Source organism: Myripristis murdjan, chromosome 23 (assembly GCF_902150065.1).
Source record: "Myripristis murdjan chromosome 23, fMyrMur1.1, whole genome shotgun sequence".
Classification (NCBI taxonomy): domain Eukaryota; kingdom Metazoa; phylum Chordata; class Actinopteri; order Holocentriformes; family Holocentridae; genus Myripristis; species Myripristis murdjan.
Genome location: NC_044002.1, coordinates 1,874,924 through 1,889,720, shown reverse-complemented (window position 1 = coordinate 1,889,720; position 14,797 = coordinate 1,874,924). Strand labels below are relative to the sequence as shown.

The window sequence follows — 14,797 nt, the reverse complement described above, 5'->3', positions numbered from 1 at the left end:
CTATTCTCTGCCTGCCATCAGGGGCCACTCAGAACAACATATTCAAGAACTCAGACATTCAAAAATATGTTCAAGTACACTGAGCCCAAAAAACTAACATTAGGGATTGATGAAAACATGACACAGCGATATGCGTATTACATTCCGGTGAAGCAAACATTGAACACCTTATTAGAATCTGAGTTATGGAAGAATACAGTGTGTCAACAGAGTAAAGAAACAGACTCACAGGAGTTTAGTGACATGCATGATGGACAAACTTATAAGTCAAACAAGTTCTTCAATGAAAATCCAGGTTGCTTAAAGATAATTTTGTACCAGGATGCTTTTGAAATCGCCAATCCTCTTGGCTCTGCTAAGAAAAAACACAAAGTCCTAGCTGTCTATCTCTCTGTGGCAAATTTGCCTGCTTATGTGCGGTCAAATACTGATCACATGTCTCTTGTGTTGTTGTGTGGAGAGAAGGACCTAAAACAGTTTGGATGTGCTAAAGTTTTCTCAGAGATGTTGGAGGACTTAAAAGATTTGGAGGAGAATGGAATCTCTGTGGACTCTAAATCCATTAAAGGGGCTCTGTATTGCATTGCAGGTGATAATCTTGGGTCACACAGCATTGGCGGGTTTACAGAGAACTTTAGTCGCTCAAAGTATTTTTGTAGATACTGCGAAATCACACGAACTGAGTTTGAAAATGATGATCCCAATGTCTGTGGTCCACAGCGCACACCTGAAGCTTACGACTCAGCTGTCAACGATATTGCATCTGGAGACGGGGAGGACGACAAAGGCATAAAGGTAAACTCTGTGTTCAATGCTTTGAAAGCTTTTCATGTTTGCCAGCCTGGTCTCCCACCGTGTTTAGGTCACGACATATTTGAGGGTGTGTTATCCTGTGATGTAGCACTGTACTTGAAATATTTCATCAAGAAAAAGAAGTGGTTTACATATACACTTCTGAATCGGCGAATCAGTCAGTTCAAGTACAAAGGGTCTGATGCACTCACAAAACCATGTACTGTCAATGAGGGTCCTAAGCTTTCAGGCCAAGCCATCCAGAACTGGAACTTTTTGAGGTTGCTGCCTGTTTTAATTGGTGACAAAGTGCAAAGCCCTGAAGATGAGGTGTGGCAGTTAATTCTCCAACTTAAAGATATAGTTGATCTGATATGTGCACAAAGAATTTCTGTGTCACAGGTAGCATATCTTGACATCATAATCCAGGAATATTTGGAATCAAGGAAGTGTTTGTTCCCGGAGTGCACATTGAAACCAAAGCATCATTATTTGCGACACTATCCGGCACTAATTTTGAAGTTTGGCCCCCTGATACGACTGTGGACGATGCGATTTGAAAGTAAACACAGCTACTTTAAGAGATGTGCCCGGCATCTGAAAAACTTTAAAAATATTTGCCTTACTTTGGCCGAGAGACATCAGATGTTTCAGGCATATGTTTCAGTGGGGCCAGGAAGCAGTCAGCCTCTGCATGTCAAAGACAGCTGTACATTTTACGCCAACCTTTACAGTGAGACAATTAAACAAGCAGTGAGCGAGTTTGGCTTCTCAGAAAACAACACAAGTGTTTCCACAGACATACAGTACAAAGGAACAATGTACAAAAAAGGGCATTTCCTTGTGTCAAAAAATGATGAGACTGTGGAGTTTGGAGAGCTTCTCATTATTTTAATTAAAAATGATGCAGAGGTGTATTTTGTGATGGATATACATAAAGCTGACTATGATCCTGAGTACCATCTCTACTCCGTGAAAAAAGACAGTGTGATGTTACAATGTCTTGAAATCAGTGACTTGGTTGATTTTTATCCTTTAACATCCTACATTGTTAATGGGCACCAAGTGATTCCTCTGAAGCACAGCATCTTCTCCAGATAAACATGATTTTGGGCACTTGTGGGGAGAAAACACAAAAACATTTCATTTTGCATGTTATTTTTCTCATTGTACCAGAAATGACAGACTTGGAGACAACATTTTTGCGGAGTGCCATCAATGAGGTCCTACCTGACCTAGCTGATGTATCGAAAGACATTTTGGAGGAGACATTGCAGTCCCTTGGCATCGAGACGAGTGATGATTTCAAGTTTCTCGAGGAAAGTGATTTGTTGACGGCTTTGAGGCCCATTCAAGCCAGAAAGGTGCTTGCTGCTTGGAAATTGAGAAGTAAGTATTCCAACATGGGATGCAGTTAGTTCCCATAGAAAAACAAAAACATTCTCATAATGTGTTTGTGTGTGTGTGTGTCTCTCTCTCTCTCTCTATGTCCGTGTGTCTTTCTGCAGGCCAAACTGCTGAAAGTAGCAGCGCATCTAGTCCCTCACCAGCACTTCCACCATCCCTGGAGTCTGTCTCACCCAGAAGTCCATCTTCAGACTCTGTCAGCAGCTGCCAAAGCCCTGGTGTTGACTGGGTGAATACATACCAGGTTCCATGGGACAAGTTCCCAGAAGAGTTAATTCAGACTCTAGAGAGGGGAAAACGGCCGAGCCCTCGTCTAAGAAGGGAGATGGTCCGCATCGTTGTTTCTGATATGATGCGACAAAGTTCTTCAGTGAGTAAGAGAAACTCAACAGATGTTGCCAAAAAGATGGTGGCAAAGTATCCAAAATCTTTGCAAGACATTATAGAGGGAGATGTCATAGGCCCAGGTTACCACTCTCTTGTGAAGCAACTGCAAAATAGAGTAGAGAACGTGAAGAGATCTACAACACCAAAAATAAGAAAAAGAAAGAGTCGCACAGATGATTCTGACACAGATGAAATCTCTCCGCAACAAAGAGCAGCGATCCAGGACACATATGGGTGCATCAACTGGTATGTAAAATTCCTGCCCCTTGGAGAGACCCTGGAGAGCCAGCAAGAGAAGCAAGAAAAACTGAGGCGGATGTCCCGGCAAACCCATGCAGATCAGGAGGCGGTCAAACAATTAATGAAGGCAACATTCTACACACAACGAAAACAAGTCAACGAGGGGAAAAATATAAAAGACCTCCTGGAAGGCTGGCCCTCTTGGTTCAGTGAACTTGGCATGGGTGTGCACTTCAAAGAGCTCACAGGAGTAGCACTTAAAGAAACTTTCATACAGAATGTGGACCTGAAGGGGAAGCGGCTCCTGAACTTCCTGAGTACAGTTTGCATGACCAAGAGCAAGAAGTTCTTGCAGGCTGCAACCAAGGTGAAAATGTTGAGAGGTGCTGAGCGGAGCGGCTGCTCTGAAGATGTGAAAGAAATGGTCCTGCTGCTGCTGGCCTATTTTGACGAAAGGGAAGAGATGATGCTTTCTAATGTGGAGGACACCTGTCTGGCAGGGGAAGTCCAGACGGACAAGCTCCCCTTAACTCCTACCATCATTGTCTGTGGTAAGTTAACTTTTTGTTGCTGTTTTTCATTTGATGTCTGAATGAATTCTGCTTGTTTTTGTTATTGTGAACAGTGTAAATCCTGTGGGTGTGTGAGAGAGAATATACCTGTGTGAGTCTTTAAGTCTGTCTGTGCCTGGAAGTGTTTGAGGAGCACAACCATTTGTTTCACTTATGTTTGTTTTTGATTTCCTTCCCTTTTTTAGGGCAATCCTGCTTTACTGCCACACGATGTATGCTCAGTGTTGACAGAACCATTGTTCAGGAGAACATCCCCTCCTTTGTGTCATCATTGTGTCTGATGTTTGGAAGCTACTACAACTTCAACATCCATTATCCATCCGGACTGGCATCCACCCTGGAGTTCCTGCAGAGGTGTGTCATTTTGGATTGTTCAGCCAACATTTTCTTTTTATTGAACTGTAACAAAAAAAGCCAAAAAAAAGTTGCTTGATGTAGTATTTTATTGTTGTTTTGGAAGTTATTTTATCAATAATACATGTCTCTGTTTTTCTCCTGTTTTTCCAAGATGCTTTTTCTCCATAAATCCCGAGAAGGGCACGAAAGTGGAAAAGACCAGCACCTCCCGTCTACACGTGAACCCCAGAGTCCTCACGTTGATACAAGACCTTTCAGATCATGAGTGGCGGGACATGTGAATAAAGACTCAAGTAAGTCTTAGTAGTAGTTTAATTTTCGGTCCCTAAGTCAATCAAACATAGATGCACCACAGTAAAGCTGTACATATAAATAAATGAACCAAAAAATGTTTAGGCTGAAGCCGTAGACAAGTCATTGTTTGTGGTGATGCCCCAGTAACAGATAAAAGTTTTCTTTAGGTGGCTTAGTCTTTTAACCCTCTGATACACCTTCAAAATACTTACACTAACACACCTTCACACAAAAATGTGTGCTTGAAAATTAAAGCTATAAAAAAATTGTGAATTATCATTTTGAAAATCTTTTTTTATTTTGGAAAGCAACTTCTGCCCTAACCATACATATCAAATAGTATTTTTTTTTTTTTAACCCTTTAATTGCCCTTTAATTTTTTGATCTAAAAAAGCATTTTATTTGATTTATTTTCATATAATTGATGCAAACTGGATCATTTTTTGTTTTATTATGGCAGCCTGGTATATGTGAAAGATTAGCAGCAACATTGATTTTTTTTTTTGCATTGTTATTTTTATAATTATACATTATATACTACCTCCTTTTGCATGCTAATCAAAATAAAGCTGTTCAATATTCAAAGTGTCAATTAAAAAAATCAACATGATTTTTCACTTTCAGTTTATTTTTAGTTTATTCAAACTTATTCATGCTGAGGAAGGTCCTGAGTTCACTCATTTTAAAGCAGTGCAACGCGCACACAGCAGACACGCGCACACACAAATATTGTCACCTCAGACCTTGTGTGGCACATAAATGTGTCAAGGTGTAACAGAGGGTTAAGCTTTAACAATAAACGTTACAGATGAAAATATTTGAAGTTGTGTCAGAGTTTGCGTTTGTGTGCCTATGAGTGTCTGCCTCTGTTTGTGAACCTGTGTGTATCTGTGGGTCTGTCTGTCTGAGTCTGTGTATGTCTGTGAGTCTTAGTGCATTCATTACATATTTGTCTGTTTTCTTCTGTTTCCCAAGATGCTTTTCCACCATCAACACAGAAGGCACCGAAGTGGAGAAGAGCGACAGTTCCTGTCTACAACCCCAGAATCCTCACCCTGATTGAAGAAGGTTTCTTCATGCTTAGTTCATTAAGCTTTATTTGTAAATGTTACAGATAAAAATACGTTATAGACTGGTTATAGTTGTTGCAATTGAATTTTTTCATATTCGAGGCATTATTTCAAATGTTTGTTTGTTTTTCCTTTGAGGAAAAATGGAAAGGAATACTTAATTCCTTAGTTTGATGTTGAGACAAACAAAATACACACAACTGTTCAAAACTGAAAATATTTTTGCATAACTTTGCAATAATTAATAAAATATTAAAATAACGAGTTGGTATTGTACTTGATTTTTAAAAAGGTCTAATTGCTCCATACCACAGGGTATAGTTCTCTACACATTTCTGGTAAAAGCCAAACATAAGAAAGTGCAGTTGTAACCATAAAATATAGAAGTGGTCAATCAGTCGTCAAAAAGTTTTCTTTAGGTGGCTTAGTTCTTTAAGTTTTAACAGTAAACATTACAGATGAAAATCTTTGTTTGACGTTGTGTCAGAGTTTGCGTTTGTGTCTGTGCCTGTGAGTCTTAATTCAGTTATAGTATGTAGATGTTTATTTCACTACAAAACAATGCTTTTAATATTACAAAATACACAACCTTTTAATAAAATTAGCAGGAAAAAACAGTAAAAATTACTATCTTATAATGAGGCCTTTACTGTTTAATAATGCCTTTTGTCTGAAGTTTTTCAGTGAAATTTAATGGGATTAGATGTAAAATAAGCAACCACCACATGTAAATTGTACAGAAAAAAATGGCTTTAATAACGGCATGGTCATGCTAATTTGACTTAAAAGGGATGTTGAATTTACCAGTTCAGCATGTCATTTTTAAAATGTTATTTTGTAAATGATAACAGTTTTAAGTTGTAAAATTTACAGTTGCTTCAGTAATGTGGTTTACACTCTGCTGTATTTTTTACAATATTATTCTGGCAACCACAGCTGCCAGTTTTTTTTCCGTAAAAACAACGGGTTTTTTTTTACAGTGTAGGTGCAAGAGCTCATAGATATGCATATGTTCGTTTTAAAATTTTGACATGCATTTTTCATTTGCTTTTGTTTTTTTGTTTTTTTTTATTATTATTATTTGTATTGGAGCATAAACAAAAACAAAGCAGGGAAAAAAACTGACACAAAAACATGCACTGAATACAAAAAAACTTGCTTGTAAGGGTGGGTGGTTAGGTGACTGTTAGGTAGTTCATAACGAGGAACTGTTTAATAGACACATACTGTATCTATGATGCCTCTCTTTCTGAGCACAGAGAAATTAATATCTGCAGCGCCTAGTATTTCCATTTGTAAATTGTTCCTACACCTGAAATTTGCATCAGGTTTAGTTGAGCTCTATTTTTGACCCTTTGCTACTATGCTTTCAGCACTACCTTTCCTGCAAATTTCTACACCAGGCCTTGTTCTAATAAAGGGGTGGCCTAATTTTTAGCGCAAATTTTGCTAAAATTTTTGGCCTGTTGGTAGTGTTGTGGTAAGCCAATCAGGTTTGATTTCAAAATGCCAGACGTCAGTCTCAATCAAAATCAGTCATTCCCCCAGTTTTGTCCAAAACAGGCCAGCAGAGAATCAGAAATCACATGTGATGAACCAAATGGCACCCAATCTATAGTTCCTTCTCTGTTCTTTGACTGTGGGAGACAAAGCAAGAGGAGGAGGAGCAAGGAGTTGTTGTTGGTCGAGTGTAGACGCTAATGGGACTCGGTCAGCATGATACTCTATTAAAAACAGAACGTTCCTGCTAGGTTTCAGCGGGACATCACAGGGCTACTGCCTCATTAGCTCACCAACACCCCCATGCTCAGGATCACATAGGGCTAAGACATGTTGAAAACCATTTCATATTTTATGAAACATCATTTGTCCCTTTCAGAGGCTTTCATGTATTATTCACTAATGCCAGAATGAAGTCTATGTATGTGTCAGGTATAACAGCCGAATGTCTTGCACATGACACTAACTCGTGCCACAGTGAAAACATCTGACCAGTCTACTAATCTGTTTAAGTTGCTTAGATGTAAGCACATCATCACTTTTAATATTCACTTTTACTGCATCAAAACATTAGTAAATGCGTCATGTGTTCCATGGGCTCATTTGCAAGCAGAAAATGAACTGAGTGCTGATATTTGGTGTTTATGAGAAGCGTGCAGTGCGTCCACTGTAGATATGCTGCATTCCTGCCACTCATCAGCTCTCGCTAATTCAATCACTCCTGCTGTAATCTGTAAAGGACAGTGCCAAGGGACTCTCACATTACCTAATCATATGCACTGGTGAAAGCTAATTCTGTAAGTGTCGATTAGCAGGGAACACAATGAGCCTGGAGAAGCCTTTTATGGCACGCTGTCCTTGTAGTCGAGTCATTTTTTGATATGACTGCAGGTTAAGAGGCATTCTTAGTGTGTTTCCACCCAACTGTGAAGCAAATTTTAAGTGCTGAAAAAAATAAAACACGGATTAGTTTCCATCAACCTTGCTGAAGAGCATAAATTGGCTTCCTGGATGTCAAAAGACAAAGTTACTACAAATTGGAGCGTATTTAAAGAATTGATTACTGTTTGGCAACCTGATATGTTTATTTGGTACGAGCTAATGTCAAATATATTCCATCCATTCAGCTGAATGAAAAAAAAAATGCATTTGACTTTTTTCTAATGAATAAACTACAGGCCATACAACCATAATGCACGGCCTGTAATAATAATACATGTTACAAACAACATGTACTATTATTCTTCTGTACCAATCAATCGTCATACATCAACAATACAATACAAAGTGACATTCTACAGGCAATCTTTAAGAAAAAAGCCACATTTGAAGTGTGGAATTGCTGCAATGAGTGTAAACAGTCTCAAGTCTTTGGCTGCGTCTGAAATAGTATCAATAGTCAGATTTTTTAATGTGTCCAAAATCTTTGTATGAATCTAATAATATGTGAATTGTATGTTATTTCTGGTGAAATTTTACAATATGCAAACACTGGAAACTAAGCTGGCATACATATCCCACAATGTGGTAGTTTTAAGTTAATGAGGGGAAACTAATCATGAAATTACACATAAGCTGCATGCTAGTTATTAATTCTCAGTAATGTTGGCACCTGAGTATGGCAGTGAACGCTGAACTAGTTACTCATAGTTTTCAGTTATTTAGCAATTAATTGGCAATGAAGACGAGTTTACCCGCAGCCTCAGCCCCACAGAACAGAAGAACAGCCCAAAACTCAAGAGGGCCATCGTGTTTACGCTTGCTGTCATTTTAGATGCGGGTAGAGGTTGACACAGGTTACCACGGTTACAGGTCTTCAACTGGCAAGGGGCCAACAGGAAGTGATGCGAGTAATGATGATTTTCAGTATTTATGAAAAGGAACAAACTGTTTATCCACACACAAATAGAGTACGTAGTAGCACCACTACTGTCCTACAAAACAGCTGGGGGGGAAGTGAAATATCATCTTTTTTTTTTTTTTTTTTCAAGCTATTCCTTTAAGCTTTTCTGCCTCAAGCAAGCATTTTTCCAGTACTGAGCAAATTTGCCTGTATCCATTAAGCTTTTCTAATTTGATCCATATATTTGGCATAAACATATTTGTTTGCAAACCCAGCTGGTGCTGCTGTGTTCAGGTACGAGCTCACATACTCACGTCACAGTCACTCACCCTTGCAATGACTAAATCCTGTTTTGAGTGTCCTCTCTAAAGACACTCACTGTGACCCAGACCGGTCAATAGGGATAGATGTATTGATGATATTGTGCACTTCAGGCTCTCCAGTGTATTCTCAGGTGGTGGCAGTAGGTTAGTACCAATTGTGCAAGGCAGGCTTTCAAAAGAGGTCTGGGTTTGTTAAGTGGGCTAACAGTGCTGCATGCCACAGAGAATTGTAGCGGGAGAGGAAGCCATCATGTCAGTCATGGGGCTTTAACTCAGGGAGGCAGTTCGTGACAGAAGAGTGTCACTGAGGCAGAGGGCTGCAGGAAACGCCTGAGCAGAGCAGGGCCTTAAAACTGCCAGCCACAGAGCAGGTCTCACCACAGAGAAGTAGACAAAAGCTGATGAGGATGAGAGAGGATCGCCACAGAAATTATGGGCATGACACTGACAAAGTGCACTCGCCTTCACTCTATGGAAGTTAAATAGTAGATTTATTTTACAAAAATGTAAACTCCTCTATATCTGGGGCAAGTTGACTAAGAACGCCTCCTCTTTGCATCAGCTTGATTCACACTGATACAGTCCTGTAGAGTTTTACTTGTAGATAGAAATTAAGATTTCTTAACTCAAAATGCACATCAGTACAGCTTCACTTCTTACCAGTAGAACAAATTTTACAGCCTCAACTGTCACATGCAGAGAGAACTCATCTACTCTTAAACTGACAGGTGTTACTGAGTTAATTCATTTTATTGATTCCCACCCTGGTGTAGCTGCAACATTGCAGCTTTGTAACTGTCACATGCTGTCAGTTCTCATACTGAAAACTTAGCTCATGCATTTTGAGTGGAAAGTATTAATTCATTCCAACAAAACTATTTAACCAAATCAGTATGGGTGACAATGTTTTAACAGCTTCTTGGCAGTCTTCTTAGCCTTCGGTGGCATTCATTTTCGGTCTGTTACTTCACTTCCCCAGGCGCTGATCACATGGGTGGACTGCCCCTTAAGCTGATCATGATCCATTTTTTGCACTAATTTAATATAAGAGCACCACCTAGCCACAAGCTGTCCAATCCAGGCCAGCTGCCACATTATGTTACTAGCATTTTTAACATCACTAACAATCTGGTTCTTCATCAACTCAGCATAGTGCCTGTTGCACTGTTAAACATGCTTGGGTGACATAACATGACAACCATTAATTAAAATGTCCAAAATATCAGTTGATTCATAACAATGACATGTAATCATAATTAGCTTGTTTTAAGTGATCTCAACTCTGCAGGTGCATTGATCTCCTCAGTGGAGAATACAGAATATGGTGTAATGTTTGGCTGCTTAGCTATAGCCTGGCACAGCCATACTGTGATTTTGTTACCACTGTATACTACATGAAACACAGTTTGGGCTGTCAGATTCAATCTGTTTGGAAAAGTGTGGCAGCAAGGCAGGTGTTTACAAGAATACATGGCAGGTGATTGGGTCAGTCTTCTGTCAGTCAGTAGCTAACTGTCCAATCAAAGAACATGATACAGCAGCAACTGTTATGGCAAAAGTGAGTGAGCATTTTTTTTTACTGTTTCTGTAGAGGAAAATCTATGTTGATGTTCTGTGTTGTGTCTGTTTCCCAGGTCAGTGAGTGCCATCATTACCTACACCCACACCTGTGTTCCCTCAAAGTGCGCTGATTGGTCCAGCAGTTTCTGGTAGGAAACCAAATGCTTCTGTTGAAGAGTGGCCAGACTACTTTCACAAGTCAAACCAATTTGATCTCGCAAGGCTGTGCCAGGATAACTTAGCAACACATTATGCCTGCTCCATATTCTGTATCAAATGGTAGCAAACTGTTGGCAAATGGACAGATGAAAAATTGGCTAAGGCATATACAAGAACTGCTTATACAACAATGTACTTTATTATAAAATGCTGCACTAGGATTTGTGTCGCATGGCAACTATAAAAATATTAGGCCTGTACATCTGGGTATGACAGCAGGTCATAAACATGTTAGATAAAGAAACCAGATGTAATGGTTGGTTCTCAGCCCTGAGGTTTCAAAGATGCAGTTGTCTGACCTCAGGTCAACATGGTGGTATAGCATCACTTTTGTGATATATCTTCAGAATACACTTATATTTCACCATCAAATGACCTTTATCCGTCAAGATACCTGTGTGGTAAATAGAAATGGGCAAGTTACTCAGAAAACGTAATATAGGCTGATCTTACCACTCAGTCGTAATCAAGTTACTTTACCAATTACTCAACAGTAAAAGTAATTCCTAGCAGCAGTATTTTGGAGAAGTTGTAATTTGCTAATGGTGGATTATGTGAACCAGAGAAAAGGGTGTTACAATGAAAGTGTTTCAGCATCAACCAAGAACAGAATGTATTGCAATATTTCATAAATGGAAATATGCAATCTTTGTAATATCATTGATATGTTTCCCAAAAGAGAGAGTAGCATCAAATAAGACACAGAAATTTTACAAAGCCAAGTCTTTGGCTTTGTAAAAGTTCAGAGCGACATCACCAAATGTGTTTCTGATCTACTTTGGACCAAGAACTAGCATTTCCGTTTTCTCAGCATTTGAAAGGAGGAAGTTAGATGACATCCATTGCTTGATTTCGAAGAGGCATTCTTCCAGCTTCACCAGCTGATGACAGGCATCATGCTTAATGAAAATGAAAAGCTGAGTATCATCGGCATAGGAATGGAGACCTAGTTTGTGATTAATGTACCAAAGGGTTACAAGTAAATAGAGAGAATGGGACCAAACACAGATCCCTGTGGTACACCATAACTGCCCCTTATGTGATCTATGAACAGCTGTTGTGCACCACATTCTATTAGATCCACTTTCCAGTGGATCTAATAGAATGTGGTGATCAATCATGTCGAGTGCTGCAATGAGAGCACTGATATTGAAACTGTGAGTCCAAAGCAAGTAGTAAATCACTGACCACTTTTGTCAGAGCAGTTTCTGTACTTTGGAAACTTCTAAAGCCAGCCTGATGATATTCACACAGACGACTGGATGAAAAGTGATCTATGAGTTACTGAGCCACTGCTTTTGCAAGACATTTTGAAAAGAATGTCAAAGCAAAAATGCCGTAATGACAGAAAAACTGGGAAATAACCAAGGTTCAACACAAAACTCTGAACACAATAGAAATAAGTCCAGAGCACCACTGTGACAGATATAGTCTAAAAGTCCACCACCAATGCTTATCATTTCTTTGCATGTGCACCTGCTAAAATAACAATATCACTGACATAGCTTTAGAATGGAGAACAGTTTAACCCCTTGGTGAGGCCCATGGCTTGTGATGATTCATTTTGGTTAGTTTGAAGTTTTTGCTGTGTGAAACCAAACCAGACCAAATGAACAGTGCAGCAAAATAGGAGCTATTCCACTGATTTGAACCACAAAATACAGACTCTAGGTGTGAAAATGCCCTCACATGTCTGTGTTTCTCTGTAGGTTAATTTTTCTGAGCTGGGCCACTGAAGCACAGAGGCTGTAATTACAATCTACCAACTAAGATTTCCAACTTTGAATGGGGTGCAGTTCATTTTGCTGTTGTCTGATAGCATTAAAACTGATGGCATTCACAGACAATGAATTATAGGAGAATAAATTTGCAGTTTAGGTGTGACAATCATAGTAATAGTTGCTTTCTCAATTATATAACCTTTACTTGGCTTTACAAGTTATATGCTGCTCAATAAAGACCAGATGTTGAGTGATGAAAACCACAATTCTTTGACTGAAATAAATAATTAAAAGGTGTAGGTGACACATTTTATTATAATCATAGCTTTACAACAATTATTACCCCTGACTGAACAACATTAAAACAAAAATCCCATTCTGCATGAATTGTGACTCAGATGTAAAAGAAATTATGTAAATTATTAAAGATGAAATATATGTGCATTATGGATGTAATTCAGTTGGAGGGTCTGGTTAAGAATAGCACAAAGTCTAACACAAAGAGACGTTTAATACAGTAAGTCCTCCACAACACCACAGGACACCGAGAACATGAATTCATAAGTCATCTGTCTGCATGTTCGGCACTCTAGAAAATGTTAATGTACCTTGAATGAAAGCCTGTTATGGCAGATAAAGCAGTTACGGAGATTACACTGAAACGTTATCATTAGCTCCTCATGGTGTCTTAGAGCATGTGTGTGTCATGCCTGCATTAATGTGTAAAGAATAGCGCTGGTGTTCTATGATAATTCTGTATGGTCTAATCCTGAGGAGGTAAGATCATTCCATTCATCGATGTGGCTCACTGGGTCGTTATAAAACATCAGCTTTCTGCTTTATTTTTTTAAATTTTTACTGGAGTTTTGTTACAAAGACTAGAGTCTCCATTATAAAAGAATGGTAGAAATGCCAAGCAGAACATAAATGATACAAATAAAAAAGTGAATTACAAATAACACCAGCAATAGTTGTAGAATCTCACCCCATCTACCAAAAAAGTCATTTCTCAGGTTAGTTTGTTACAGCATTGTTGAAATAATTTGAAAAGTAATGTCCTGCTCTATATGCTTAGTTTTCCTCTGAACACTTGATTTTCTCAAATCTTCTTTCTCAAGATGTTGCATTACATCACTCATCAAAGCTGAATGAATTGGTGGTTTATTTTGCTTCTGGGCTCTATTCTAATACTCTCTCCTATTCAAATCAACAGTCCAGGATGGTCGGAGTGGGGGCCATTTTTATGTGATCCGTTGCTATGGTATCAGGCCATATAAACCAGTTACTGGTGAGTCACTCTTTCTCAGAGGGGAAATGTTTTGTACCGAGGACCAAAACAGCAGAAAGACATCTTGTGTTTCAGCCAGTGTCCATTACCCGTTTAAATTTTAAAGATACTTTTCCTCTCCACTAAGTTCACCTAACTACCACAGTTTGAAGCATATAAAGAGTTATATTAGGTAATAGGTATGTTTGATCATGCTTATCGGCTAGATTTGCCAGTTTGCAGATGTCGACTATGAGAAGCTAATAGTTGAGTGCGGATTAGGCCACATATTTTTGTCCGAACCCAACCAGAGACAATAGCATTGTAACCGAGCCGGACCCAAACCTGACAGGCATTCTTTATTTTTTGTCAAAATGTGACCCGAGCCCGAATCTTGGGCTTCATTGCTAAATTACATTTACTGCCTGAAATAGCTTACGTGTTGCATTCAGTGTCATCACGTAAACTCCAGCACTATAGCCTACGGGGAGGTGGCCAAAACAGACAGTAGTTCCATCATTTAATCCAGGTCCATCATTCTTTATTTTATATTAGAGTTTCACTAAACTAACGCAGACAAGACCAAACCGACCCAAACCAGAACATAATTTCTAAATTTTTGCTTGAACATCGCCCGACCTGTTGGGTTCCCGATGGATCCCTGCCAGCTTGGGTTGGGTGTCCACACTCTAGCTTGTAGCACAGTCTTTGCTAACATTATACTAACCTTGTCGCTAATGTCAAATCCCAGCTGAGGTTTGATAATTGCCTAAGCTCTCGTGTACCAAATCCTGCTTTCCACACTGAGCAGATGGGTGACAGGCAATCAAACAAGAGAACATAAGTGCTTATACAGGTGATATTCATGTATTTCAAAGAGAGATGACAGCAGAGCAGAGAACAGAGATTTTGCTCAACAGTTTTCTAAGACGTATAAAGCACACTGACTTGATTTCAGCACTCTGGTTTAATTAAAAGTGAGAACACACTCAAATCAGACACAGATACCACGCTTAAATGTGGTTAAACTCATTGGCATTGATCGTAATTCAGGTGAAATCCATGGTTGCTTCTGTTTTCCTACTGAGGCAAATATCTCTGGGGGAGGCGAGGTCCCTCAGGGAGTAATTACAACCAAGTGTATAACTCTCTCGCTCTCTCCCTCTCTCTCTCATACGCACACACACACACACTTACACACGCTTCTCTTTCTCATGTGATATTAAATCAAAAAGACAGAATGAA

General features: G+C 39.2%; 1 protein-coding gene across 1 annotated transcript; it reads left to right on the top strand.

The window, feature by feature from the left end:
* Positions 1 to 2,195: 2,195 nt before the first annotated feature.
* On the top strand, positions 2,196 to 5,319 carry LOC115355549 (uncharacterized). Its single transcript, XM_030046406.1, has 5 exons — positions 2,196 to 2,205; positions 2,301 to 3,377; positions 3,584 to 3,752; positions 3,907 to 4,048; positions 5,025 to 5,319. The coding sequence occupies exons 1-4, from the start codon at positions 2,196 to 2,198 to the stop codon at positions 4,034 to 4,036; spliced, it is 1,386 nt and encodes a 461-aa protein (XP_029902266.1). The 3' UTR covers positions 4,037 to 4,048; positions 5,025 to 5,319.
* The last annotated feature ends 9,478 nt before the right edge of the window (positions 5,320 to 14,797 follow it).